This window comes from Peromyscus californicus, unplaced genomic scaffold (genome assembly GCF_007827085.1).
Source record: "Peromyscus californicus insignis strain IS unplaced genomic scaffold, ASM782708v3 Scaffold_14__1_contigs__length_90479793_seg_2, whole genome shotgun sequence".
In the NCBI taxonomy this organism is placed as follows: Eukaryota; Metazoa; Chordata; class Mammalia; order Rodentia; family Cricetidae; genus Peromyscus; species Peromyscus californicus.
This window is the reverse complement of record NW_026294436.1, coordinates 18,958,357-18,983,312: the sequence shown is the minus strand read 5'-3', so window position 1 is coordinate 18,983,312 and position 24,956 is coordinate 18,958,357. Positions and strand designations below refer to the sequence as shown.

The 24,956-nt window shown below is 52.8% G+C and overlaps 1 protein-coding gene across 3 annotated transcripts in view; it reads left to right on the top strand.

The window, feature by feature from the left end:
• Positions 1–23,677, top strand: part of Tmcc2 (transmembrane and coiled-coil domain family 2) — a 38,768-nt gene extending 15,091 nt beyond the window's left edge. For 2 of the 3 annotated variants that reach the window (XM_052736899.1, XM_052736900.1), the window contains exons 3-5: positions 18,479–19,419; positions 21,131–21,266; positions 22,177–23,677. In XM_052736899.1, the coding sequence (XP_052592859.1) occupies positions 18,479–19,419; positions 21,131–21,266; positions 22,177–22,488 (1,389 nt within the window). In that variant the 3' untranslated portion in view covers positions 22,489–23,677. Of the gene's footprint in view, positions 1–8,451; positions 10,031–18,478; positions 19,420–21,130; positions 21,267–22,176 lie in introns of those variants that run through there. The other variant, XM_052736901.1, reaches the window with a different exon arrangement.
• The last annotated feature ends 1,279 nt before the right edge of the window (positions 23,678–24,956 follow it).

Sequence of the window (24,956 nt, the reverse complement as noted above, 5' to 3'; positions counted from 1 at the left end):
GGAGGCATACATTTGGGAGGTGTCAGCATATAGATAGCATTTAAGACGATGGGACTCTGTGTGCAAGCCTAGCTTCTGCTGGGAGAAGCGTGCAGAGAGGGGAGGGGGCACTGGATGCACTTGGCTGAAAGGGTGTGACCTCTTGAACCCGGGAGCTGGTGGGGGGACCCAGCAGCTGCAACCAGGTTGTTCAGCCCTTAATGAGAAAGCTCTGTATGTACAGCAACAGCCGGGCCCACCTCTCATGGGTGAGTCAGTGAGTATGTTTAAAACTTTTATTTAGAAATATCCTGTCACATGAGGGGCTTGAGTTTGGATGCGGGGGGAGGGTGTGATCTTGAGACCTCCAGTTAATTGTGGTTCCCCTAGAGTTCTCCAGCTGCCTGGGAAGACAGGGAATAGGTGGGCTGTGGGCACCTTCAGAACCGGTGATGATTGCTGCTTGGGAATACAGGGACCTGGGTACTGGGGTACTTTGGGCAGGTATGCCAGCTGGACAGCTTTCTGGGGGCTTTTCCACCCCACTGTTTAACTTGACACCGTGTCTGGATGATGTGCGGGAGGAGGGAGTTCCTTTTTCCTGTGTTTAGAAGGCTAAACCCAGAGCCTTGGGTGACCTCGTTGGGGAAATGGTTGGTTGTTATTAATTGCCATGTAGGTCCTGGGAATTGAACCCAGGTCCTCTAGAAGAGCAGGCAGTGCTCTTAACTGCTGAGCCATCTCTCCAAACTCCTCTTCCCTATTCTTTTTTTTTTTTAAGATTTAACTTTTGCTTAATTAATTAATTGATTTTAGGTAGGGTCTCACTATGTAGCCTTGGCTGGCCCGGAACTTGCTGTGTAGACCAGGTTAGCCTTGAGCTCTTAGAGACCCACCTGCCTCTGCCTCCCGAGTCCTGGAATTAAAGGTGTGTGCCACCATGCCTGGCTTCTTATTTGGAACCTTCAGCTTTGTTGCTGTTTACCTGGTCCAGCTTCGTAACAAGCAATGCAGTTGGCAGAGCAGACGTCATTATTTCCGTTTCGTAAGTGAAGACTGAGTCCTCCAGGAAGGGAGGGACCGCTTGCTCTGGGCACCTAGCTAGGTCCTGGCAAGAAGGCACTGTTCTTCCTAAGCTATAGACTTTCCAGACCTGGAGCTCTCCCTCTAGAGATGGGTGTGGCCCTGGGGGTCTTGAGGGGAGAGAAGTGCCTGCCTGTCCTCGGAAGAGGGATCTTCTAGCCACCTTAAAGCTTCAGGCCCCATCATCTGACTCTCCAGACCCAGAGGCCATTGGCTGGTCTGAGAAGCGTGTGGTTCCACTCTCGGTCTGGGTATGAATAGGAAGTATTCTTCTCTCTAGTAAACACAGCCCACATGCTCTCTTGCAGGCTCCCGGGCGATTACTAGCATCTATTTTTAATTCATAAGCCCTCCCCCACTCCCCACACCCCTCACCATTGTTTGCAACTCACCAGCTGGCTCTTAGACCAGGGCACCCTGGTAGGGCTTGAGTTACCAAACATCCCGGAGGCAGCTACGTAGCTATGTCCCTGACGGGCCCTGCAGAGGCTCATACAGTACCCACTCAGAGAAAGCAGGGGATCTGGAGCCCCTACTTGGAGGAGCAGGGAGTGACAGAGACAGATGGGGGCTCACAGAACAGCAATTCAGTCCTGATAATGGGAGCTGAACTATCACTTGGTCCTCCAAATCCAGCTAGCTAAGCTCTGCCTTCAGTTATTTCCCCTATTAAAAACGAACAGCGTTCCCCCTCAGCCCCACCCCTCTGCTTTCCATTATGTGTGACACTGAGAAAGGTCACCACACTTGGTCTTACATATGTCAAGCAGGGGAACATCTTTTGTCGGTGTACTGGGGCATCGCAAGTGAACAGACAATGAGCGTAACACTGTGTGTGTGTGTGTGTGTGTGTGTGTGTGTGTGTGTGTGTGTGTGGCCCTAACTTGGGGGAGCAGACCCTGGGACATGGAGAGGGAACCACTAGCTGGGTTAGGTCGCGTTCCCTACTCCCTCCTTCCCTTTCTCTCTTTCATTTCCTTTTTTCTCCTTTCCAAAGCAGCTCCTTTTGTTTCTTCTCTGCGTGTCTGGTTGGGCATCCCTCGGGGCCTCTCCTCTCTTCAGCCGTCTCCATACTCCCCACCCAGCTTTGCCCATCCTGGACCAGTGCAAGACATACCATGCCAGAGGCTGCTGAGAGGAGAGCGGCCCAGGAGCCCGCTAGGTGGCTTGTTTCTGACCTTGGCCTGGTCCTGCCTTCCCTCCTGTCCTGTGTGATGGAGGAGCCATGAAGGACAGGGTCGGTGCCGCCTTGAGAGAATCCTATAGCCAGTGAACTCGTCCCTGCTGCCCCTGGGGTAGGTTGGGGTGAGGGGGCAGGTTCTCCATAGTCACTGGGTGCTGAGGGGACGAGAGTCTGTCCTGCCTGGACAGTTCGCTCTAACTTGGAGGTGTTATCTCTAGTGCCAGACGGTGGAGGGGGAAGCGGTGGGGTGCAGCTCATCTCCCAGGCCAGGGCAGATTGAGGACATCCTGTGTCCTTCCCACCAGATTTATCCAACAGCAGAATTTCCCTACCCCATGTAAATAAGTCCCCTGTTTACTTCCAGGATGGTGAGGGAGGGGGCCCACCCTTAGCCCCACCTCTTGCCAAGAAGACTGAAGTTTTGGCAGACACCCAGGGGCCCTGGTTTATTTATGTCTAGCAGTCTGCTGGCTCAGTGGTGGGCGGGGCTGCCTGCTGAGAGAGGTTTCCAAACATGTCCCCTAGGCACTGGGGGCCCATGAGGCCCCTGGTGTCCGAGGCCGGGCTACACGGGGACTGCAGCGACTCCTCTAGGATCACACCAGTTGTTCAGCTTATTCACACAAATACAGCCACCTCCCAAGCCGCGCAGCCACCAAGGTGGTCACCCAGGGTCCTGAGGAGGACAGCTACTGCCTCCTTCCCCCCCCCCCCCACCCCCCGTCCCTTCTCCTCTTTCTCCCATCTCTTCCCCTTGCACGGAGGAAGATCCAGAGGCAGCTGCCCCACTGCTTGGAGGACCCTTCCGAGACTGTGTAGGACTTCCGGGCACGCCCCAAGCCAAGGCTAGCCAGCTCTGCTTCACTTTGAACCACTGCTCCCCTGCTCGGTAAACCCTGAGCCCCCAGATGCTTCTGTAGTCCCTGTGGTGCCTGGAGAGCCAAGATCTACTTTAGTGTAATTTTATCCCTCGCGTTCTGGCGAAGCCCGTCGCCTTGTTAGGGTTCTGTTTAGACAGGAGAGAGGTCAACGAAGGAAGACTGCCCTTGACTCCAGCGGTGATAAACAACACCGGCCCCTTTTCTTCCAGAACCAAAGCTGGGATCACTTTACCCCAGTACACTCCCAGCCTCCATCCAGCCTTCCTTTGCTTTTCCCTACCCCTGCTGACGTTCTCTCTGGGTAGAGATACCTTGCCCTCCTCAGTAGCTCTGGATTCTGGAGTATACAATTGCCTGGGGTCCTGTGTGTGGGTTAGACAACTCGGCTGTGACCTAAACCCTTGCTGCTAAGCTCAGGCCGGAGCCTTGTGGGAGATGAGCTCTTTGTCCACAGCCCGTGGGGCTGAGGTGATGCCAGTCTGACACAGGTAGGCGACTACAGCCACGGCTCCACTCTCCACCTCTCCCAGCCGAGGCTCCTTCAGCCATGCTGTGCACTGCCCAGGAAGGTGTGCTCAGGGTCTGGGTGTCAGCCCCAAGCCGAGCTGGTGACAGTCAGCAGTAAGCAGAGCTCTGTCATCAGGCTCCAGACTAGGTGGAGCCGGCACTGGGATGTGGGCATGGGTCATGGGAGTTGGCACACATCTCCCAGCTACCTAGCACACTCTTCCCTGCGTTTGCCACATCCGTGAGAAACGTGACCCTGGTCCCTCGGTGCCAGGTGAGGCAATGGAAATACAGTACCGTTAACCTGATCCCTGCATCTGCCTCGTTCTAGCCGCAGTCCGCACTTTCTGTCTCTGTTCCCCGCAGGGCAGAGGGCTCTGGAATAAAAACAGAGGTGCTCTGGAATAAAAAGAGAGATGGCTCAGTGGTTAAGAGCACTGGCTGCTCTTCCAGAGGTCCTGAGTTCAACTCCCAGCAACCACATGGTGGCTCTCAACCATCTCTGGCGCTTATAATAAATAGCTAAATCTTTAAAAAAAAAAAAAAAGAGGTGCAGAATGCCTGCTGTTGCAACCCTTTGAGGAGTCTCAGAATCAGGGGCTCTCCTGAGCTACGATGGGGAGGTTAAGGTAATGCCTTCTCCCACCTCTCCTTTTCCTCCAGGGACAGGTACCCAGCTGTCACAGACAGGCAGGCCGTCAGGCAGATCTTAGTGGCCCTTGCTCCTCAAATACTCTGGAGGTCCTCTCTGGCCTCCCCAAAGCCTAGTTTCTAATGTATCCCTTCCCTCTTCCTTACAGCTCTCCTGATAACCCTACCCTCGGCCCAGAGCTGGCTTGCTATCCATAGCTAGTGAATAATTCAGCACGTTCAGCAAAAGCTAAATCAGATCCATAGCGATACCATGATCAAGAGGCCCCCTTGGGGCAGCTGGAAAGGCGAACCCTGCCCTGGAAAGACAAGCGCCCTGTAATATTAACTTCATTATATAAGGTTTCTCGCCTCCTGAGAAGCAACTTCAAACCCAAATGTTGCCTGGGCCCCGTTCCTGTCTGCTTACTTCTTGGGACTCAATGGCCTGTAGGCATGCTTCTGGGACATGCTGGTGCCAACAGTCAGTCAAACAGCATGCCGTAGTTTGCAGAGTGCTTTTGTGCAAATTTCTTGTTTAATCATATCAGCTCCTGCGGTAAGCTCAGAGCCCTTGAGTCAGCGGGAGCCTACAGGAATTGTGTTTCAATCCCCTGCTTTAGGAAAAAAAAAAATTGTTCTCAATTATTTGTGGCAAATGGGGTCGGGTAGAGGGTACTTTGTGTCCTAAAAATTGTGCAGAAAGGAGATGCCATTTCCTCTGGGTCACTTTCTTCAGGACCTGTTCCCAGTAAGCCCTCCTCCGGGGAGCAGAGTACCATAAAGGAATGAATTTGTTTTGCCTAGCCATGAGCCAGATATATGGCTGTTTCTGCTGACCAGGTTCCCGTGCCCCAGAATGACAACCCCTTCCCCCACCCCACCCCTCACCCCAGAGTATCTGAGACATTAGATTGTCCAAGGCCCCCAGGTAGAGGAGATGCCTCCTCCCTCCCTGAAAGCCGCTGAAAGGTCTCATGGTCTACACATGCCAGTGGTGTGCTGTGACATTCCCCTCGATGGCCCTTCTCTTTGCTTCTCCAGTTCCTGAGGCTGATCTCTCCATGTACTCTTTGGGTACACACCTACCTTGATTGCTTCAGTTCACAGTGAACAATACCAACCATTCTCTTATCTTCCCAGGGGAAAGCCGTTCCTGATGGTGACCCGGTTAGGTTTGAAAGTAAGTGTGGGGCAATGACCTCCCTGGCCCCAGTTTTCAGGGGAGGCATGGTAAACATCAGGGAAGCTGCCAGCCTCCCAAGAAGGAGCCCTCTCTTAGCTCACCACACAACATGTGCAGCCAGGATTTTTTTTTTTTAAGGCCTTACCTTGTTGTCTTCTAAGGTACTAAATTTAGCCGCTTCTCAGCCTTGTTCTCAGGCTTCCCACTCTGTAAAATGTGTGGACTCTGCTGATTGAGTTTTTTAATTTTATTTGTGTTTTGTGGTACTAGGGAATCAAACCCAGGGCTTTGTGCATGCTAAGCAAGTACTCTACCATTGAGCTCTACCCAACCCTATTTTTATTATATTTTTTAAGAGAAAAAAATAGTAAATAGTGTGATTTTTTTTTCAGGAGGGAGAGAATGATAATAAGACAGAGGAAAATGGAGTTTAAAGAAATAAGGGCTTGATGTCAAAATTAAGTGACAAGGAAGTATGATATGTAAGGAGAAGCTAAATGAGGAAGAAGCCAGCATGGAGGAGAGCTGAGCCTCACCAAGCGTGGAGAGGAGTGTGGGTCCAGGACCCGGGCTCCTTCCGGCTTCTCCCCCTAGGACAACGTGAGCCTATCTGTTGCCCGCAGACTTAGCTCTGTGTGGAGAAGGTGAGGCCAGACACCCCCAGCTGTAGCGCAGCCGCCTGGGCCTGTAGACCAGTGGTGAGCACCTGCCATGGCGTTGCCCCTTCCTCGGCCAGATCATAACGGAAGTAACCAAGAGCCATGGCCAAGACTTACTAGGAAGTTCGTGCAGTGGCCTTCACCCAGCAGCACGGTTTCTTTGCAAAAGGAGAGTTGCTTGGTGGCTGTCTCCTTCCAGAAGCATCGCTTGAATGCTTGTGGCAGCTCTCCCCATCTCTTCCTGCCACTCTCTCGACCCCCCTTCAGATGACAGCTGCTTTTCGGTCCCAGGCTCAGTCTTTGAGGTAGCATCTGGAACACTGTGATGTGTGCATGGGTGGACACATTCCCGTGTGGTGAGGGGCCCCAGTGCTAACAGCCTATTTTAGTAAGGCCGACAGTGTGTCAGGCTCGGTGGCCCATTTGCAGCTGGGAAGACTGAGACACAGCTGGGTAGCGTCAGAGGCTCAGCTCGCACACTGTCTCCATGCCCCATTTGGTTCCTTGGCCTCATCCTGCAAGCTCCTCTGTGGGACTCCTTTGTGACTAGTACCTGTCCAGGCACATAGCCTGTGGGGAGCAGGGTAAGGATCTCTACCAGCCATTCTGACTCCCAAGCACTGCCAGGCTACTGGCAAGTGTAGTCAGCGTCCCTGGAGCCCATTCTGTACATACCTTCCTGCCAGACACATTCACCTTCAACTCTTGCCTGTTCCCATTCCTCCCATTGCGCCTGTGGATATTTTCAAGCAAAGTTCTGGCGCCACTAGGGAACCAAGCTTGAAACACAAGGTCGTAAATGTTCCCTGCTGCTCATCTTGGCAGTTTCAGGGTCTCTACTTATGGATAAGGACAAGGACATCACAGAGCAAAGGGCTCTCTGCCTGCTAGCTTGCCAGGCGGACACTGCCCTGATCACTGTTTGTTCCTTCTCTCTCAGAGACTCCTGGTTCATCCCTTGACCCCTGCCCTCCCTCTTCCTGTCTGTCATGGTGATGAGTTGCTCCAGGAACGGAGCTGAAGCGTCCCATTAGGGGCCAGGTTTCCCTATGGTCATCTTAATGCCGTGTGGCCTTGCAAAAAACTTGTTGCTGTTCTTAGCTTTCTGGATCAGGAAGTCTGGGAAGAAAGCGCTGCCATTCAGAGACAATTCCACAATAAAGAAAGGGGGTGTGGGGAGACAACCCCAGTGTTAGCCCACTCTCAGCCTCTGGTCTCCTGTGGCCACTGCCACAGCCCAGCTTCCTTGTTTGTTGTTGTGGTTGTTGTTTGTACGAAGAAGGTTATGGGCCAGTGAGATTGTTCAGTGAGTAAAGTAAAGGTACCGGTTGCCAAACTTGATAACCTGAGTTATGGGAGGAGAGAATCAATGCCAGCCAGATACGCTCTGCCCTCCACGTGTGCCGTGGCCTGTACACCCACACGTATACATACCCTGCACATGAAAATAAGTAAATAAAATGGAACTTAAGGAACAAGGAAAGGGAAGTTTAGAAGAGATGGACAAGGGAGTGCCTTGGAGGATGTGGGATTTTCCCAGGCAATCATGGGACACTTAAGACCTTAAGGCAAGAAGGGGTGCTGTGCTGGTGTGCATACTGAGCCCACTACAGTCCTCTCAGGTAACCAGACCCCAGGTGGTCCAGGATAGGCCCGTACCCCTCCACTCACGTGGGTCTAGATACATTGGGACTTTTGTCGTCTCTCATATACTGTGCTGGTCATTTTCCATACTCTGACCCTTCCCAGTGGACAGACGAGGGGTCCCTCCTGATGCTGAAGCCTGAGAGTGTCAACTCTTTGCAAGAGCACGGTGATGAATATCAAGCAGTTACCGACTGCATGTCGTCTGTTAAAGTGGAGGCTTTGGAGTGACTTGGCCAATAAAGACAGACATATGTGTACGTCACAGTTTTGCAAGGAGGGTTATATGGGAGGATATGGAGAAAGGAAATGGAAGGGTGACATTTTATAATTATATTATAATCTCAAAAAATAAAAGAAGTAATTTTTTTTAAAATCTTAGCTTAGGGGTTGGAGGGGTGGCTCAGAGGTTAAGAGCACTTTGCTCTTCCAGTGGACCTGAGTTGGTTCCCAAGCGCCCACATCAGGCGGCTCTCAACCACTTGTCACTCCACCTTCAGGGAATCCAGTGCCTCAGGCACCTGCTTTCACATGCACACGCCACACACACACACACACACACACACACACACACACACACACACACACACACACACAATTTAGTGTTTGTTTGTTTTTTTTTATTTAAAAATCTTAACTTGGTGAAGCCCAAACGGAGGGGGCAGGGAAGGGCTGTCTCGAGGGTAAGAATCTCAACCATCCTTGTTGCTACCCGGGATGGACCTGCTGCCGAGAACTTCCATTACAACCAGAGAGACAGTCTGCTTCCCTCCTACTCTGTCAGTGTCAAGGGAGACCGGCCTCATGTTGGCCACAGGAAGGGGCCCAGATAACCATAAGGGTTACTCCTTTCCTTCCTATAGTTTAACAGGGACAGCAAAACTGTATATTAATGACGGTCACACAAAAGGGACAGTACTTGTCAAAGTACTGTGTAAACAGGGAGGTCATTTATGAAAGTGGGAACTGGTTAGAGATCAGAGATGGCCCCAGTCATGGAGACCCGTGTAATGTGCCTTGCCAGCCTCCTCACACACCCCTAAGTCATCAGCTGACACATGTTTGTATAGTTTCCAAGACCCCTGGGTGGGGGATTCCTGGTCTCGGTGGTTTTGGCTGCAGACCTTGGCACTGGCTCCTAGAGATAGTGCTGGGCCCTTCTTATCTCTTGGAACCTTCTTGAACTTGGGACTGCCCCATCAGCATGATCCACATTGACCCTCAGTATTTAAGCCCCGTGTGTTCTCGGGGCTCACATGAGTGCCGAGTCTCTGCATGGGTATTCTGCCTTGGGAAGCTGCTGGTACAGAGACGGGGGACCCAGGACTCAGCTGGCTTCTCCATCTCCTTCCTCAACACTTGCTGTCCTCGACCGTGGCCCTCTGGCCCCCTCTGCTGACCAATAGGATTTCCTACTGGGACGCACAGATGAAGTCCAAGGAAAAAGGGACTGCTGTGAGTTTGGTCTTTGTTGTCTCCTGGGTGGTTTCTGCCTGGGCAGTGCTGGGGGGCAGGAAGTGGAGAGTAGGCAGTTGAAGCTGGGAGGGAGCCACAGTGGTGTCCAGAGCGGAATGGGTTCCTGGGACACAGTCTCGGAACAGAGGAATTCCCTTATTGAAGCTGGCTGACATCTCCAGGCCATTATTGGGGAGTCTGGGTTGGAAGTGACTATGCTTTCAGCCACTGAACAGGGAGAGAGGGTGAGAACTCTGAGAGGGACCCCTTCTGGGAGACTTGACTTCCATTATGAGCTGAAGTCGGGAGTTGGTGCAGCTGAGCCGCTGTGAGAGGGTTTCTGATCACCGCGTACATTTTTAGACACGGAAATGGGAGGAACTGGTCAGTGCCTGTCTGGTGGGTGAACAGTTGTTTGTCCTATATTTTCCTGTGGCTTCTCACCCCCCTGCACACAGCTAAGCCGGTCACACTAGGGCATTCTCCTACACACTGGGCTGGGGAGAGGTCCCTAGTCACCACCCGATCCTCCCGCTGGAGGATCCTGCCAGATGGGAAAGAGTGGCCGTGCACCCTGGGGGAGGAGGAAATCTAGAGCAATCCGCCCCTAATCCCTGACTGGACCTCACTCAGACTGGAGATGGCGGCTTCGGAGCCTGGGAGTTCTGGCATACCTGCTCTCAGACCCCGATTCCCAACAGCCAGCCCGATGCTGCCCAGGGACTGTGAGTGTGGGGGCCAGGCGCTGTCCTCTGACAGCTGGGGCCTTAAAGCTCCTGGCACCTCTTCGCCAGCACGGCTTTGGGAAACAGTATCCACGCAGGTGAGGCGCTGGGTCAGGGGAAGGAAAGACTTCCACCCGGGAGATAGAGTGGGGCTGCAGAATGGAGGAGAGCCGTTTCTAGAGCTTGTCAGGCAGCAAGCTCCCTTCCTGGGCTCCCCCAGAAATAACCTCTCTCCTGCCCAGTTATGGAGAACTCCAGATACAGGGGAGGCGGCATGTAATTAAATACAAGGGGTGCTTCTCATCATGGCTGCTCTGTATTCAGAAGCAGTGGCAGGGAGAAGGAAATGGAGAGGTTCTGGGAGCATTGACCCCCATGGACCAAAGAGAGTTCAGGATCGTAATGTTTGGCTATTGGAGAATCAGAGGATGGAAAATGAAAGGCCAGCTCCAGAGTCTCAACCAAGAGTCCTTGCCTCTAAAGAGATGGAAGGAGAACAGTGGACATTTATGTGGACAAAAGAGCTTTGTTCTCAGGAGGGCCAGGACCGAAGGGAGGATGTAGTTCTGACCACAGCCAAGGAGTAGCCCTAACAGAAAGGGTCACCAACCAAGGTGTAGCTGAGATTAGGCCCTCCACCAGCCCTGGAGAGTGGTCCTTGAGGGGCAGGGCGAGCCTGTTGGCTACAGGAGCTACGGTGATGGAAGGCAGCTAGCTACATTGCCACCTTGAGATGGATGAGTGCTGCATGCAGAAAGGCTGTGTTCCCTCATCTGTGTGCGGTCTGCACCAGCCATCCCCTTGTAGAAGCGAGACACGGGGAAGTGGGGAGGCATACTTTGCCTCCTCGTGTGGCTAGAGCCTTGCTGTGGGGATGTTTCTACCTCTCTCTCCACATATACAAATGCTCTTTTTGTGCCCTGTTGAGTAGCTGAGAGTCTGACCTCCTGACCTCTGGAGACAGGACTCTAGGCTTCCTGGGTATTTCCCCCACACTTCCCCCTTGCCCATCTGGGAATGCTTGGGTCAATAGGATGACCGATCCAAAGCTGGATTAAACATTTCCATGGGCCCCATATGTCCCCACTGGGAAGAGAGAGCCACCAGCCAAATAAGGTGATAGCTGCTGTGCTGAAGGAGGAACAGCCCCGACCTCAGGACCTGGGGCTGGTGAGGTGGCCTTCCCCACTGCTCTGGCTGAAAGGTCAGTTTTGTCAGAAGGCCAAACCACCTCTTTGAGGCTGGAGGATTTTAGCTGGCCATGGACTTTCCTCTCCATCCTGGGCTGGATTTGCCCTCTTTCCCTCTGGGACTTAATTTTTAAAAGGCAATCAGTGCTCCCCATCCCAAGAGAGTTTACAGAATCAGAGTTTCTCCAGGACAGCTGGGAGCTGGTCCAAGCATCTCTGCTGAGTCACTGCTGAGTCACTAGCCCTGACAGCCTTCCCCCCACCCGCAACCTGCACACCTTCTGGGCTCTGACACTGTGGAAGCCTGGATCCTGCCTTCGGGAGCAACATTTGTTTGGCCAGGCCCATAGGCAGATCAGAGTAAACCCTGGACCTAAAGAGAGGAATCAGAGACCCAAAGATCTGTCTGTTTCTTTTGTCCTTGTTCTCCTCCCCCTCCTCCTCTCCCCCTCCCCACTCCCTCTCCTAAGAGTAGCCTAACTGTTGTCTTTCCAGCTAGACATGCCAGCCCACTGTGGGTACCCTGGGCTGCCTGCCCCAAGGTGGGAAAATGTCAATGGGTCCACTTGGGAACACGAGCAGGAAGCATGAACTCCTCACAAGCGGTCGTTATTGCTAAAGAAAGAAAAAGGATTCACGTAGCAACAACCTTAGGGTTTCTCTATATCTTTGCGCCTTTCCTGGAACTCACTGTGTAGACCAGGCTGGCCTCGAACTCACAGAGATCCGCCTGCTTCTGCTTCCCGAGTGCTGGGATCAAAGGTGTGCACCGCCACCACCCAGCTTTCTCTCCTTTTCAAGAGCATCACTTAAGCTGGCACTTCTGTCCTGATAGTGTCTACCGTTTGCCTGCCAACTGCCAGGATTCCAACTGCTGGACTGTCATGCAATGGGGAGGGCAAGTGTCCCATGGCCAGGTTAACACAAGGACTCGGATCCAGGAGGAGGTGAGAACCACAGAGGGCCATGGGAGCCAAGGCTGGGGAAGCCCTGCTCCAGCCGCTCCTGTGATTTGGTAGTGTGCCTAATTCAGTGGCAGTTTGTGTTCTGAAAGGGAGTGGGTAGGGAGACAGGTCTGTGGCACACTACCAGAGCTAAGTAGACAGGGTGCCCAGCTATTTATGGACCGTGGGGAGATCTCCCTGAAGCCAAGACAGAAACAGGAAAAACTGGCCCTGGAGACTCAGAAAACACTGCAGCTCTGCTTTACCTAGAACATTCTCATCACTGTGTGTTAAACTTCAGTCTAGAGCTGCAGCCCTGGCTAGTAAGCTCTCTGAGTAGGACCATGTCACGGACTCCCCAGTGGCTTAGCATGCGCATGACCCTCCCCTCCTTGCCAAATCACCCCTTAAAGTCTGCTCAGCCTATTCATGGGGAGTCATTCCCAAGTCAGGTATCTTTAGAGTGACCAGCTTCTCAGTCGGGGGAGTAAGGTAACCATGCCATGGGGGCTTCTGCTCCAGATGTGGTACTGGCAGCTGGTGGTGTGAGCTGAGTATGAGGCTCTACACCATTTGGAGAGAGGAACAGTCTTTGTTGCCAGGCCCTGCTCCAGGCTGGGGCCCTGGAGTTCCCACCTGCTGATGGCAGGCACTGAATCACTGTGCTGTGCCTCTCTTAGCTACCTCATCCAGGAGAGAGCAGCTTCTCTGCTGAACATGAGGCAGTGGGAAGATCCAGACACCCTCCTGCAGGCTGCTCTGATGTGGTTGGATCCCGACCTTCCTTCCATGTTCATGCTGCATAACGGTTATCTCCCCCTAGTTCCGAATCATCTTTATAATCCTCAGGGAGTCCCGGTACCCATTAGGTTCTCCCTCTCCATTCCTCCCCTCCCCCAGTCCCCAGCAACCGCTAATCTGTAGATTTAGGAACAATGGAAAGCTCACATAGTGGGACCATTCAGCATGTAGCCTCTCCTTAGCAAACCGGCTTTTAGGTTCATCTATGTTCGGGCATTATCCGAATTCCATTCCTTGTTATGACCGGACAGTCTTCCATTATATGGAGTGTCTCATTTTGCTAGCCCATTCATTGGTTTAAATGGCCATCTCCGAGTTGTGCCTCCCCTTCGGCTATTGTGAAGTGTGCCACTGTGAACTTGTACCAGTGTCTATTTGAATATCATTTTCAGTTCCTTTGGGTATGTCATAGTTGCCTAAGCTGTCAATTTGACACAGCCCAGAGTCCCCTGGGAAGAGGGAATTTCAATTGAGGAATTGCCTAGGTCAGATTAGCCTGTGGGCATGTCTTTGAGGTGTTTTCTTCCTTCCTTCCTCCCTTCCTTCCTTCCTTCCTCCCTCCCTCCCTCCCTTCCTTCCTTCCTTCCCTCCTCCTCCTCCTCTTCTTCTTCCTCCTTCTTTTTTGTTTTTTTGAAACAAGGTTTCTCTGTGCAGTCCTGGATTTGCTCTGTAGACCAGTTCATGTGTGCAATGGTCCTGTCGTGTCCAGCAGATGTTTCCCTGCAGATGTCCATTCCTCTGGCTCCTACTTTCTGCCCCCTCTCCCAGGATTGTCTCTGAGCCTTTGGGGATGGGGAGACATACAGATGTCTCACTTAGAGCTGTGTGGAGCTGAGCATCCTGCAGTCTCTTGTTAACCAGTTGTGGGTCTCCGTATTAATCTCTGTCTACTGCCAAAAGAAGCTTCTCTGGTGAGGGATCAGAGATGCACTAATTCCGGTTCAGGACTGGTCCACTTCCTGGGTCTGCAGTTTCCAATGCTGCTGAGACATCTGTATGTATTTTTAAGGAACTGCCGTAGGCTCTTTACTTAATATTTCATTTTATCCTTTGAGAACCCCTTGAAGGAAGTGGAATCACTCTCTTTTTCCAGGTGAGAAAAGCAAGTCTCAGATCATAAGAGGGCACACAACTGAGATCTGACCAAGCCAGGGCCCCAAACGGCTAGCAGACGGCAAACTGGGGCCCGTTCACAGGCTGTATCCTATCACTATTTTTAATAGATTTATTTTATTTTATTATGTATGTGAGTGTTTACCTACATGTGTGTATGTATACATGCATACCTGGTACACCCAGGGGTCAGAAGAGGACACTGGATCCCCTAGAACTGGAGTTACAGATGGCTGTGAACCATCATGTAGGTGCTGGGAACCAAACCAGGTCCCTTGCAAGAGCAACAAGTGTTCTTAACCACTGAGGCATCTTTCTAGCCCCACCCCTGTGTGCCAGGGTTTGAACCCAAGGCCTTGTATATGCTGGGCAAGCGCTGAGCCACCGAGCTCCGCCCAGTCCCCATTCTTCTTCAGCAAATCTCACCCATGTGCTTTCTCACCTCTTGAAGAACTCTCACCTTTTCTTTCCTTAACATTCCTTTCCTTGTTAAAATATAATCCTTCTTTGTGTCTCTGTGGCTGTCCGCCAGCCCCTGGGCTCTCTATCCCTTGCCCTGTCTCCCTTCAGTCTTAAAGGGGTCTTGGTGGTGGCTGATCCCTCTAATCCCTGCACTGTGGAGGCCAGACTACATAGTGATTCCAAGCCAACCTAGGCTCCAGAGTGAAACCCTGTCTCAAAACACCGCTAACACAAAAGGACTTGGAGAAAGCAGGCCATGAAGAGCACTTACCTTCCTCAGACATCTCCTTGGGGAGAATGGGTGTGGAGACTATGAGACAAAGACACACTGGCAGGTGACAGGCATTGGGGACATACGGGAGCTGGAGCTCCGGCTGAAGTCTAGTCCTTTAGTCTTGGGAGCAAACCCATAAGACACACCCACCCTTCTCTCATACCCTTACACGTGCATACCCCCACCTATGTTGGAGAGGGGCCAGGGAAAGCCCCTATGGAGACCCCTAGGATGAGAAGTCAGCTTAGTGAGGAGAGGAAAGCAGATGATGTCCTGGTGGTGAGTGTTCACAGAGGAGGGAGGTATTTTCTGTGCTCTGGCCACTCTTTGTACTCCTCTGAGATCTGCATCTTCTTATAAACCCTCAGCCAAGATAGGACTGGATAGAACTTTTCTTTTGTGTGTGTCTATCTTTTCTCAGTGTATATATTGAATTCTTTTATGTGTGTGCACATACACATACACAGTGTGGGCAGAGGTCAGAGGACATCTCAGGGGAGTTGGTTCTCTCCTTCCCATGTGGAGACTGAGTCATCAGTCTTGGCAGCAAGTGCCTTTCACCAATACTAAACCATTTTACCTGTCTCCATAATTCCCTTCCTTTCCTTGCTTACGTGGGATATAAGACCCCTCAGTCTCACTATAGGAAATGCCAGCTTAATTGCTTGAGAGTGAAGCCAGGTGTCGACAGGAACCACTAAGAGAAATCCTGCTTCTTGGGAGAGTGACAGAAATCCTCATAAGACTACTCGAGGCTAAAATGTCTCAAGCTGAGGATCTGCAGGGACTTCCCAGCTCTCCAAGGGGGAAGGGTCAGGCTCTGGGGCCAGGTGCCAACTAGGATTCAAATCTTACATCTTGCACTCACTAGTCTACCCCTGGGCAAGCCCTTGATTTCCTCTTCTGGAGAATGGGAATGGTAGTGCTGCCCGGCTCTTGGGTTATGCCCAGGATTGAATGGGTGAAAGTAGAAGTCCTGGAGAGCCACACATGGCACGCAGCAGCAGAAGGATCAGTGTGGTGTGCTGCCTCATTCTGCTGTGGAAGACATCAGAATGAAAACTGGGGAGGAACAAAGACCCTAGGGGCCAAGGGGATGAATGATGCCACTTCTCCGGCAGGCTACAGAGTGAGTCTACAGAGGATGCTGGTCTGTGACTGCAGATGTGTCGGCATGAGCCAGACATTTTATACCCACCTGTCAACATAGAGTTCTCCAGACAGGACGCCCAGGTTGGGGTCTGGGCTAGAGGACAGAGAAGTGGGGAGGGGAGGGCGGACAGACAGCCACAAGGCTCTGCAACCTTCAGGTCTCAAGAATGTCTAGCCTCACCAGATGGTGATGACGCACGCCTTTAGTCTCAGCACTCCAGAGGCAGGTGGATCTCTGAGTTCGAAGCCAGCCTGGTTTACAGGGCGAGTTCTGGACAGCCAGGGTTATGTAGAGAAATCCTGTCTTTAAAAACTAAATTAAAGCCGGGCGGTGGTGGCGCACGCCTTTAATCCCAGCACTCGGGAGGCAGAGCCAGGCGGATCTCTGTGAGTTCGAGGCCAGCCTGGGCTACCAAGTGAGTTCCAGGAAAAGGCGCAAAGCTACACAGAGAAACCCTGTCTCGAAAAACCAAAAAAAAAAAAAAAAACCCTAAATTAAACTAAACTTTTTTTAAAAATGTCTAGCCCCTGGGCACTGCATGGCATCCACTCTGACTTTTCTGTGTAAACCAGACAGATGTCATGTGGTGAGGGAAACAGCTGCATCTCCTGAGAGGAACCCAGCAGGCAGGCAACGGACTGTCTCTCCCTAAGGGAGGCATTGCAGCTTTCCCAGCATTCCACATCCATTCCCATCTGCTCTGTCCACTGGCCCCATTCACAAAGAGTGAATGGCAGCATACAGACTGCCCAACACATTACCATCAATGCCCATTGCCTGCATATGCTTTGCCCCAGGACATTAAGGGGGTTGGACATCTGCATTAAGGCCAAGTTCTTTGAGAGTAAAGGCCACGTGTTATTTAGAGAACCGTCCATCGATATTGAATAAATATGCTTTGATAATCTCTTAAATGTAGCCCAGCTTGATTATGGGCATCACTCCCCTGGAGAAAAATCTGCCTAGATTCAGATCTGGCATTTCTCCTGTGCCTATGAGACACCATCCATGTAACCCTCAAATGAAACTGAGTAGGTATAGTTACACCCTTTGTACAGGCAGAGGCACAGAGGCTCGGAAAACCAGTGGGGTCACTGCAGGGAGTGACAGGCACAGGAGGGTGAAGTCTAACAAGATAAGAAAGACCTGGGGGGCAGTGGTGGCGCACGCCTTTAATCCCAGCACTCGGGAGGCAGAGCCAGGCGGATCTCTGTGAGTTCGAGGCCAGTCTGGGCTACCAAGTGAGTTCCAGGAGAGGCGCAAAGCTACACAGAGAAACCCTGTCTCGAAAAACCAAAAAAAAAAAAAAAAAAAAAAAAAGACCTGGGGATGGATTGCTTTTTTTGGGGGGGGGGGGCGGGGGACATGGCTTGGATTTGAAAGGCCAGAGTCTGAGGAGGGTGAGGGGTCATAAAGGGACACCCAAAGCCAGGAGGAAAGCCCCTACTTCAGGAGATTGCCCTCTTAGCATCCATGACTTGAGAGCCCCTGAAGGAGCCCGCTCCCTGCCTCCTGAGTTGGCCAGCACTGTTGATACGGGTGATGTTTTCCTATGACTTTCTCCTATAGTTAGCTCTGGCTCTTCCTGGTTCCAGCATGTGTGACTAGGCTGCTTTCTTTTATTTAATCCCTTCTAGGACATGGGGTTCACCTCACCCCTGCCCCCCAGTGATCTGCTCCAGCCTTGCTTCTGTTGTGTAGAGATAAGGTACAGGGACTCCGCTGCGGACAGTAGCCTGGGGTTAGTGGGCTCCCGGCCTGCCAACACATCTATCCTGTATTCAGTATCTTCTCTGCCCCTTCCTTCCGCTCCCCCTACCCCCTACCCCACCCCTGCCTTACTGTTTCTCAGACCTCCCCCTGTTTCTCTGAGTTTGTGCCACACTGATGCACTCAGGAAGCCTGCCTGTCTGATGGGGAGGGAGCCTCTTGCCTTCCTTCCTGCTCGTTCTCTCCCTTCTCAGCTCTTCCAGACTCCCGGCCTCTCTTGGCCTCTGAGTTACCTCTGGCTCTTTAGACTTCAAGGACCTGCCCAGGAGGGTGGGTGGGTATACTCTCTTCCCCCAGTTCCGGGAGAGTGGGAGAGCTCGAGTGTTCCCACCATCATGAATTAGAGGAGATTGCTGGTGCCCTCGGAGGGCAGGAAGGTAACAGAAGGGCCTAGGAGGGGGTGTCAACAGGGCCAGTGACCCATGCAGCTGTGTTAGTGAAAACATGGTACGAGGCCGGAAGGCATACATGTAGGCTTTCACAGGGATGCCCAAGGCAGGAGCCTAATTGAGAGACTGAATCCGGAGAGACAGCTGAGCTCATCTCTGGTCTCAGGGATGTGTGTCCCCAAGTTACTTGCTATAACATCCTGTTCCAAAGGCAAAGTAGACCTGCCTAGACTTCATTTCAGAGAAAAAAGCCCTTTATGAGGGTCATGCTGGCGTGCAGCTGTGGGGACCCGCTGTAGAAGCTTCGGCTCTTCCCCTGAAGTTCTCCTTCATCCTGCATCTATTGTCCAGGTGGAGAAGCTACACCCAAGGGTGTCCAGGGCTGCACGGACAACCCTGCTGAGCCCCCTCCCATGTCTCATGATTTATTCGTGTTTGCCCCCTCCCCAGGGTGACAAGGGAGATCTTGTGGCCCTGAGCCTCCCCTCGGGCCCTGGCCATGGTGACACTGATGGCCCCATCAGCTTGGATGTGCCAGATGGAGCGCCCGACCCCCAGCGGACTAAAGCTGCCATTGACCACCTGCACCAGAAGATCCTGAAGATCACCGAGCAGATCAAGATCGAGCAGGAGGCGCGGGACGATAACGTGGCCGAGTACCTGAAGCTGGCCAACAATGCGGATAAGCAGCAGGTGTCGCGCATCAAGCAGGTATTTGAGAAGAAGAACCAGAAGTCAGCCCAGACCATCGCCCAGCTGCACAAGAAGCTGGAGCACTACCGCCGGCGCCTGAAGGAGATAGAGCAGAATGGGCCCTCGCGGCAGCCCAAGGATGTGCTGCGCGATATGCAGCAAGGGCTGAAGGACGTGGGCGCCAACATGCGTGCGGGCATCAGTGGCTTCGGGGGTGGCGTGGTGGAGGGCGTCAAGGGCAGTCTCTCTGGCCTCTCGCAAGCAACCCACACCGCAGTGGTGTCCAAGCCACGGGAGTTCGCCAGCCTCATCCGCAACAAGTTCGGCAGCGCCGACAACATCGCCCACCTGAAGGACCCTATGGAAGATGGGCCCCCTGAAGAGGCAGCCCGGGCGCTGAGCGGCAGCGCCACGTTAGTGTCCAGCCCCAAGTATGGCAGTGACGATGAGTGCTCCAGTGCCAGTGCCAGCTCGGCTGGGGCGGGCAGCAACTCGGGGGCTGGTCCGGGAGGTGCGCTGGGGAGCCCTAGATCCAACACCCTCTACGGTGCCCCTGGGAATCTGGACACTCTGCTGGAGGAGCTGCGGGATATAAAGGAGGGTCAGTCACACCTGGAGGACTCCATGGAGGACTTGAAGACCCAGCTGCAGAGGGACTATACCTACATGACCCAGTGCCTGCAAGAAGAGCGCTACAGGTCGGTACCTCTTGGCTTCACCGCAGTGGGTGGGCCAGTGGGAAGTAAGGAAGCTACCCTGAGCTTTGGAGGCCACTGGAGAAGCATCTAGAAGGGTCCTGCCGTGCCAGCAGGAGCCCCTGAGGAGCTTTCTCCAGACTGGAAGAGGGGACACCAGACCTCTAGAAGGAAGGCTCTGCAGGTCTTGGGATGCTTTAGACCAGTGGTTCTCAACCTTCCTAACACTGCCACCCTTTAATATAGCTCCTCATGTTGTGGTGACCCCCAGCCATGACATTATTTCCTTTCTCTTTCTTTCTTTCTTTCTTTCTTTCTTTCTTTCTTTCTTTCTTTCTTTCTTTCTTTCTTTCTTTCTCTCTCTCTTTTCTTTTTCTTTCTTCCTTCCTTCCTTTCTTCCTTTCTTTCTTTTTTTTTTTTTTTTTTTTTTTTTTTTGTGTGTGTGTGTGTGTGTGTGTGTGTGTGTGTGGTTTTTTCAAGACAGGGTTTCTCTGTGTAGTTTTGGTGCCTGTCCTGGATCTCACTCTGTAGACTAGGCTGGCCTCGAATTCACAGAGATCCACCTGGCTCTGCCTCCCGAGTGCTGGGATTAAAGGCGTGCGCCACCACCGCCTGGCCCATAACATTATTCTCATGGCTATTTCATAACTATAATTTTTCTACTGTTATGAATCATAATGTAAACATTGAATATGAAGGATATCTGATATGTAACCCCTGTGAAAGGGTCCTTTGACCCCCAGGTTGAGAACCACTGCTTTAGGGTGTTATGTGCTTAACTCACAAAGGAGAGAACTAACACAAGGGCCAGCGCCATGTGTACTCTTCTGGAGACTCCGGTTCAGAAAGAACTTTAGAGGCAGCCACCTGGGTTCAAATCCCAGCTCCTCCTTATGGCACCTTCAAGGAGCGGTTAGCACTCCACATCTGGTGTCCCTGTCTGTGGAGTGAGCAAAACGCTGGCCTGACGTTATGGAGTGGTTATAAAGAGCAAACGAGTCGGCTAGGTGTGATGGTGCATGTCCCTAATCCCCGCACTCGGGAGGCAGAGGCAGTCAGATCTCTGGGAGCTGAGGCCAGCCTGGTCTACAGAGTGAGTTCTAGGCCAGCCAGAGCTACATTGTAATACCGTTTAAAAAAAAAAAAAAAAGATTGAAATGCAAAGTGGAGCTAGATGTATAGCATGGACAGTTGGAGCTAGGCGGCTCCTGAGGTCAAGAATGGGCTGGAGTTTGGTCCTTCCCCTGCCTCCCTGCCTCCCTCTCTGGGATTCAGGGGACCTTTTCTTCTTTCTAGATGATGGCTTGTAAAACTGAGGGGAACCCCACCTAAAAACTAACCACCCTCACTTTATAGTCACCTTTTGATACTTGGTGCTATTCAGAGGAGGGATCACATCCTCTGTACCCCAGGGTCCCTGCTACTTAGGGAGCATCTTAGCCTGGGTTGAGAGTCAGGTTCAAGTCCCTCAATCCTTAACGCCCCGGTCATGAGCTGTGAGATCCCAGACAGGTTCTCATCCTCCCCACCCATCGATACAGATGACCCAGTACCGTCTGGTGAGGCTGGGCGAGGGTCCTATGAGGCGCTGCCAGTCCGTGCTTAGCACAGGGCTGGCACAGAGGAGAGCAGGCCTGGACACATGGGTAGGCCGTGAGTCACTACCGAGAGAGTGGTTTGTAAGAAGTGATGTCGCCACCTCTTTTCCTCCCAGGTATGAGAGGCTGGAGGAGCAGCTGAACGACCTGACTGAGCTCCACCAGAATGAGATGAGCAACCTGAAGCAGGAGCTAGCCAGCATGGAGGAAAAGGTGGCCTACCAGTCCTACGAGAGGGCCCGAGACATCCAGGTACGGCCCCAGACCGCCGCGCTGGAGGGGGTCCTGATCTGTTGATAGAGCCATAGGCACAGGGTGCGGGTGACAGTATTGGGGTGGACATATCACATAGGGCAAGAGGAGCGGAGGTTTATCCATAGGGCAGATCAGTACAGGATGCAGAAGAGGCAGTGTTGCCAGGGTAGAGATAAGAGCAAGGTAAGTCCTTGGCCAAGTGTATGCACTATGCAGAGGCAGGCCAGTGAGCAAGGACCACTTACGTTTGCCACATCTTTGGTGACATATCTACAAATGAATAATTGTTATTTCCGGGCCTTCGCCTGCCTCAATATGGAGCAGGAATCAATGAGCAGGACTCCCATTTCCTCCCACCCTCCTCAGACAGCCGTCAGTCAAGTGTGCTGTCCCCAATTGCAGCCGATCAACCTGTACCCTTCTTGGCCTTGAAGAAGGGCCGTACGTTACCACCTTCTTGGTACAGTGGCATATTGGTCTAGTCTCTGCTGTAGCAAGATGTGTGAGGATGGATAATTTGTAAAGAGAAAAGATTCACCCAGCTCTCACCTCTAGAGACCCAAGAGGATGTCATCCTCTCCTTGGAGCTGGTAAGGACCCCATTGGTATAGCCTCCCAAAGGCAGGAACTGGTAGAGGGGTCACATAGTGAGGCCGAAAGCCAGAGAGATTTGGGGGTCAGACTTTCTGTCACAGGATCTGAATCTTTACATTACACACACACACACACACACACACACTTTAAAGGTTCTGCTACCCTAACATTGCCACACTAGAAACCAAGCTTCCAGCTTTCCAACCCTTGGAGATCCCGCTTAGGCCCTATAGGAATGAGAACAGGTAGATGGGGCTGAGTCTTGGACCTCAGCCACCCTGAGCTCTCACCCACCCCGCTCTGCCCCTCGCAGGAGGCCGTGGAGTCCTGCCTGACGCGTGTCACCAAGCTGGAGCTGCAGCAGCAGCAGCAGCAGGTGGTGCAGTTAGAAGGTGTGGAGAATGCCAACGCACGCGCCCTGCTGGGCAAGTTCATCAACGTGATCCTGGCACTCATGGCCGTGCTGCTGGTGTTTGTGTCCACCATTGCCAACTTCATCACGCCCCTCATGAAGACACGCCTCCGCATCACCAGCACCGCCCTCCTGCTCCTCATCCTCTTCCTCCTCTGGAAACACTGGGACTCACTCACCTACCTCCTGGAGCACGTGCTGCTGCCCAGCTGAGCAGCTGCCCTCCCGCCCTGTGCTCTCCGGATTCCATTGGCCACACATCTCCAGGAGGGCCTGGGACCCCCCGAGTCCCTTGGATTTTGTCATGTGTCCTGTGTGGCCTCTTGCCCACACTGCCCGCTGGGCAGCTGCTGCCTCTTCTCCGCCCTGCTCGTCTCACACCATCTCTCTTTTGACCTGAAGGCTGCTGAGAGGGGGGAGGGGGTCCAGGCCGGAGGGAGTGGAGACACCATGACCAAACGGAGCAGGGGAGGATGCCAGGGCTGCAGTGTGTGATTATTTACAGTCACGTGAGACTTTGCTGGGCCGACCTGAGGCTGTCCTAGGTCATGAAGGCCACTATGATAGAAGGCCAGTCTCAATTTCCCTAAGGAAGAGCCCATCCTGGGGGTAGCCACAGTTTCCTCCCATGGAGATGGCCTGGGTATAGCCAGTGGGAGGCTGTGCTGACTGAGTACAGGAAGGGGAGGGTCCCCAGCCTCGGGGCCAGAGGGCAGCCAACTGGGAGCTCAGTCTACCCTTCCCCTGCTCCTCTCCTCACTGAGCTGATGTGAGACTGGTTTCTGGAGGCTGGGTGAGGCGTGGCTTTGGATTTGTGTTTTCCCTGCTCATCTTTCTGCCTGTCACTGGGTGTACTGTTTTCTGAAAAACAGGCCCCAAGGGCCCTGAGCCTCTAGCCCAAACCCTTAGGTCTCTGGGATCAAGTTGAGTTCTATTTATTTATTTATTGACTTATTTATTTGTTCCTACCTTTCCCTTGCTTCTGCCCAGCTAGGCTCCAGGGAGAGGCCCTGCCCATCCTCTGTCTGAAGCCCAGGCTTATTCTTGGCTCATCACACTCCAGACCATGTATCCCCTGGTGTTTCTGGCTGGAAGAAGGGGTATGTGGCTACCCACCCTGCTCTCCCAAGCAGCCCCACCAGATGGGCAGGAGGATCATGGCCTCTTTTCTATATATCTATTTATTTTATACGTGTGTCTTTGTGGGGAAGAGGATGTTTGTTGACTTACTCCTTTAAGGCTCTGGAGTGTTGTGTACAATTCTGTACAGCCCAGCCTCCCCATGGGCCCTTCCAAGCACAGTGGGGATTTCTCAGAATAGGAGAGAGGAACCCATGAAGCAGTGCCTGCCAGCTGTGGTGGACCTTCCTGAGAAATAAATATCCTCTACGTTTTCCAACCATCCTGTCTGGTGTTGGCTGTCTCTGTGAAAATCTCAGGCTCTCTCCCCACACTCAGGGATTCTGGGTAGCACAGGTTGGGCCTCATCTGTCGAGCTGATGTTGTCTTCCTTCAGGAGACAGCATGGAGTGAGGCATATCCACCCTCCAGCCTTGTCCTGAGCAACTTAGATGATATGACTACCATCCCATCCAGCCCCAGTTTTGCTGGAGCACTTTCCAGGAGGGACATGGAGAGGTTCCCATAGCAGTTATGACCAGTTGTGGCCACAAGGGGTCAGCAGAGTCCGTACTCCAAAACCTCTCTCAAGATGCAGGTCCAAACCGCCATCCATTGGGATTAGCTTAGCTTTGTCACTGTGGTCCGGCTGGGGCAGGGAGTACCTGCTTTCCAGGAGCTGTGGTGTGATCTTTTACAAGAAGGCCCAGGACTTAGTATCTGCCCCATGGTTGGAGCACCCAGCCCTCGCAGCCCCAAAGCGCTTCCCGGCAGGAACTTGGTGGGTACTTACAATAGGCCCTTTGAAGGAGGAGGCCACAAGTCGGGGCGGGGGGTGGGGGGGTGGGGGGGGGGGGTGGGGGGGGGAGGACTGTGATTAAAAACCAGCCAAGAGCCTTGGGTCTCGGCCCATAACTAGTGCACTGCAACCAACTCCCACCTTCCCTGGGCCTCGGTTTCCACATCGGTAAAGTAGGATGGATGTGGCCACTGTTCATGTCAAGGAGCCCTGGTATGATGTGGTTCTGTGAATCCCACACACCAAAATTGCAGCTGTGTCTGTGGCCTCAGGCTCCAGGAGAGCCAAAGCCCGGGGAAGACACCGTCTTGGCACCACAAGGAAGGTGGCATTGATGATCTGACTTTGCCCTCTGTGTTATGTAGGAGTTTCGCCAGACAGCCTTCCAACTATTCCATTCCTGGACCTTGCACCCCCTTCCTCTTCCAACCACATATGTGTGTGTACCTCTCTTGGGGGCCACAGGTGGCTCAGAGCCCACATTCCTGGGCCACAGGTAGGGGGTGGCTGCTCCTGGCTACAGACATTCCTACATTCCTCCCAAGGTCAGATGCCTTCTCCGAATTGGCTTTAAATGTCACTGCCAGCTGCAGCCCACACTGAAAGGGAGGAGGAAGGAAGGCAAGGCCGTTCTTGGCCAGTTCTGAGGCTGCAAAGCAAACAGCCCGAGGGAGGTGGCGGGCCCCCAGCTACATCTTCTTTGTAGAAGCCAGCATAGGCTGGTTTTCCTCCTCATAAAGACAAAGGTGCATCTAGCACCTTT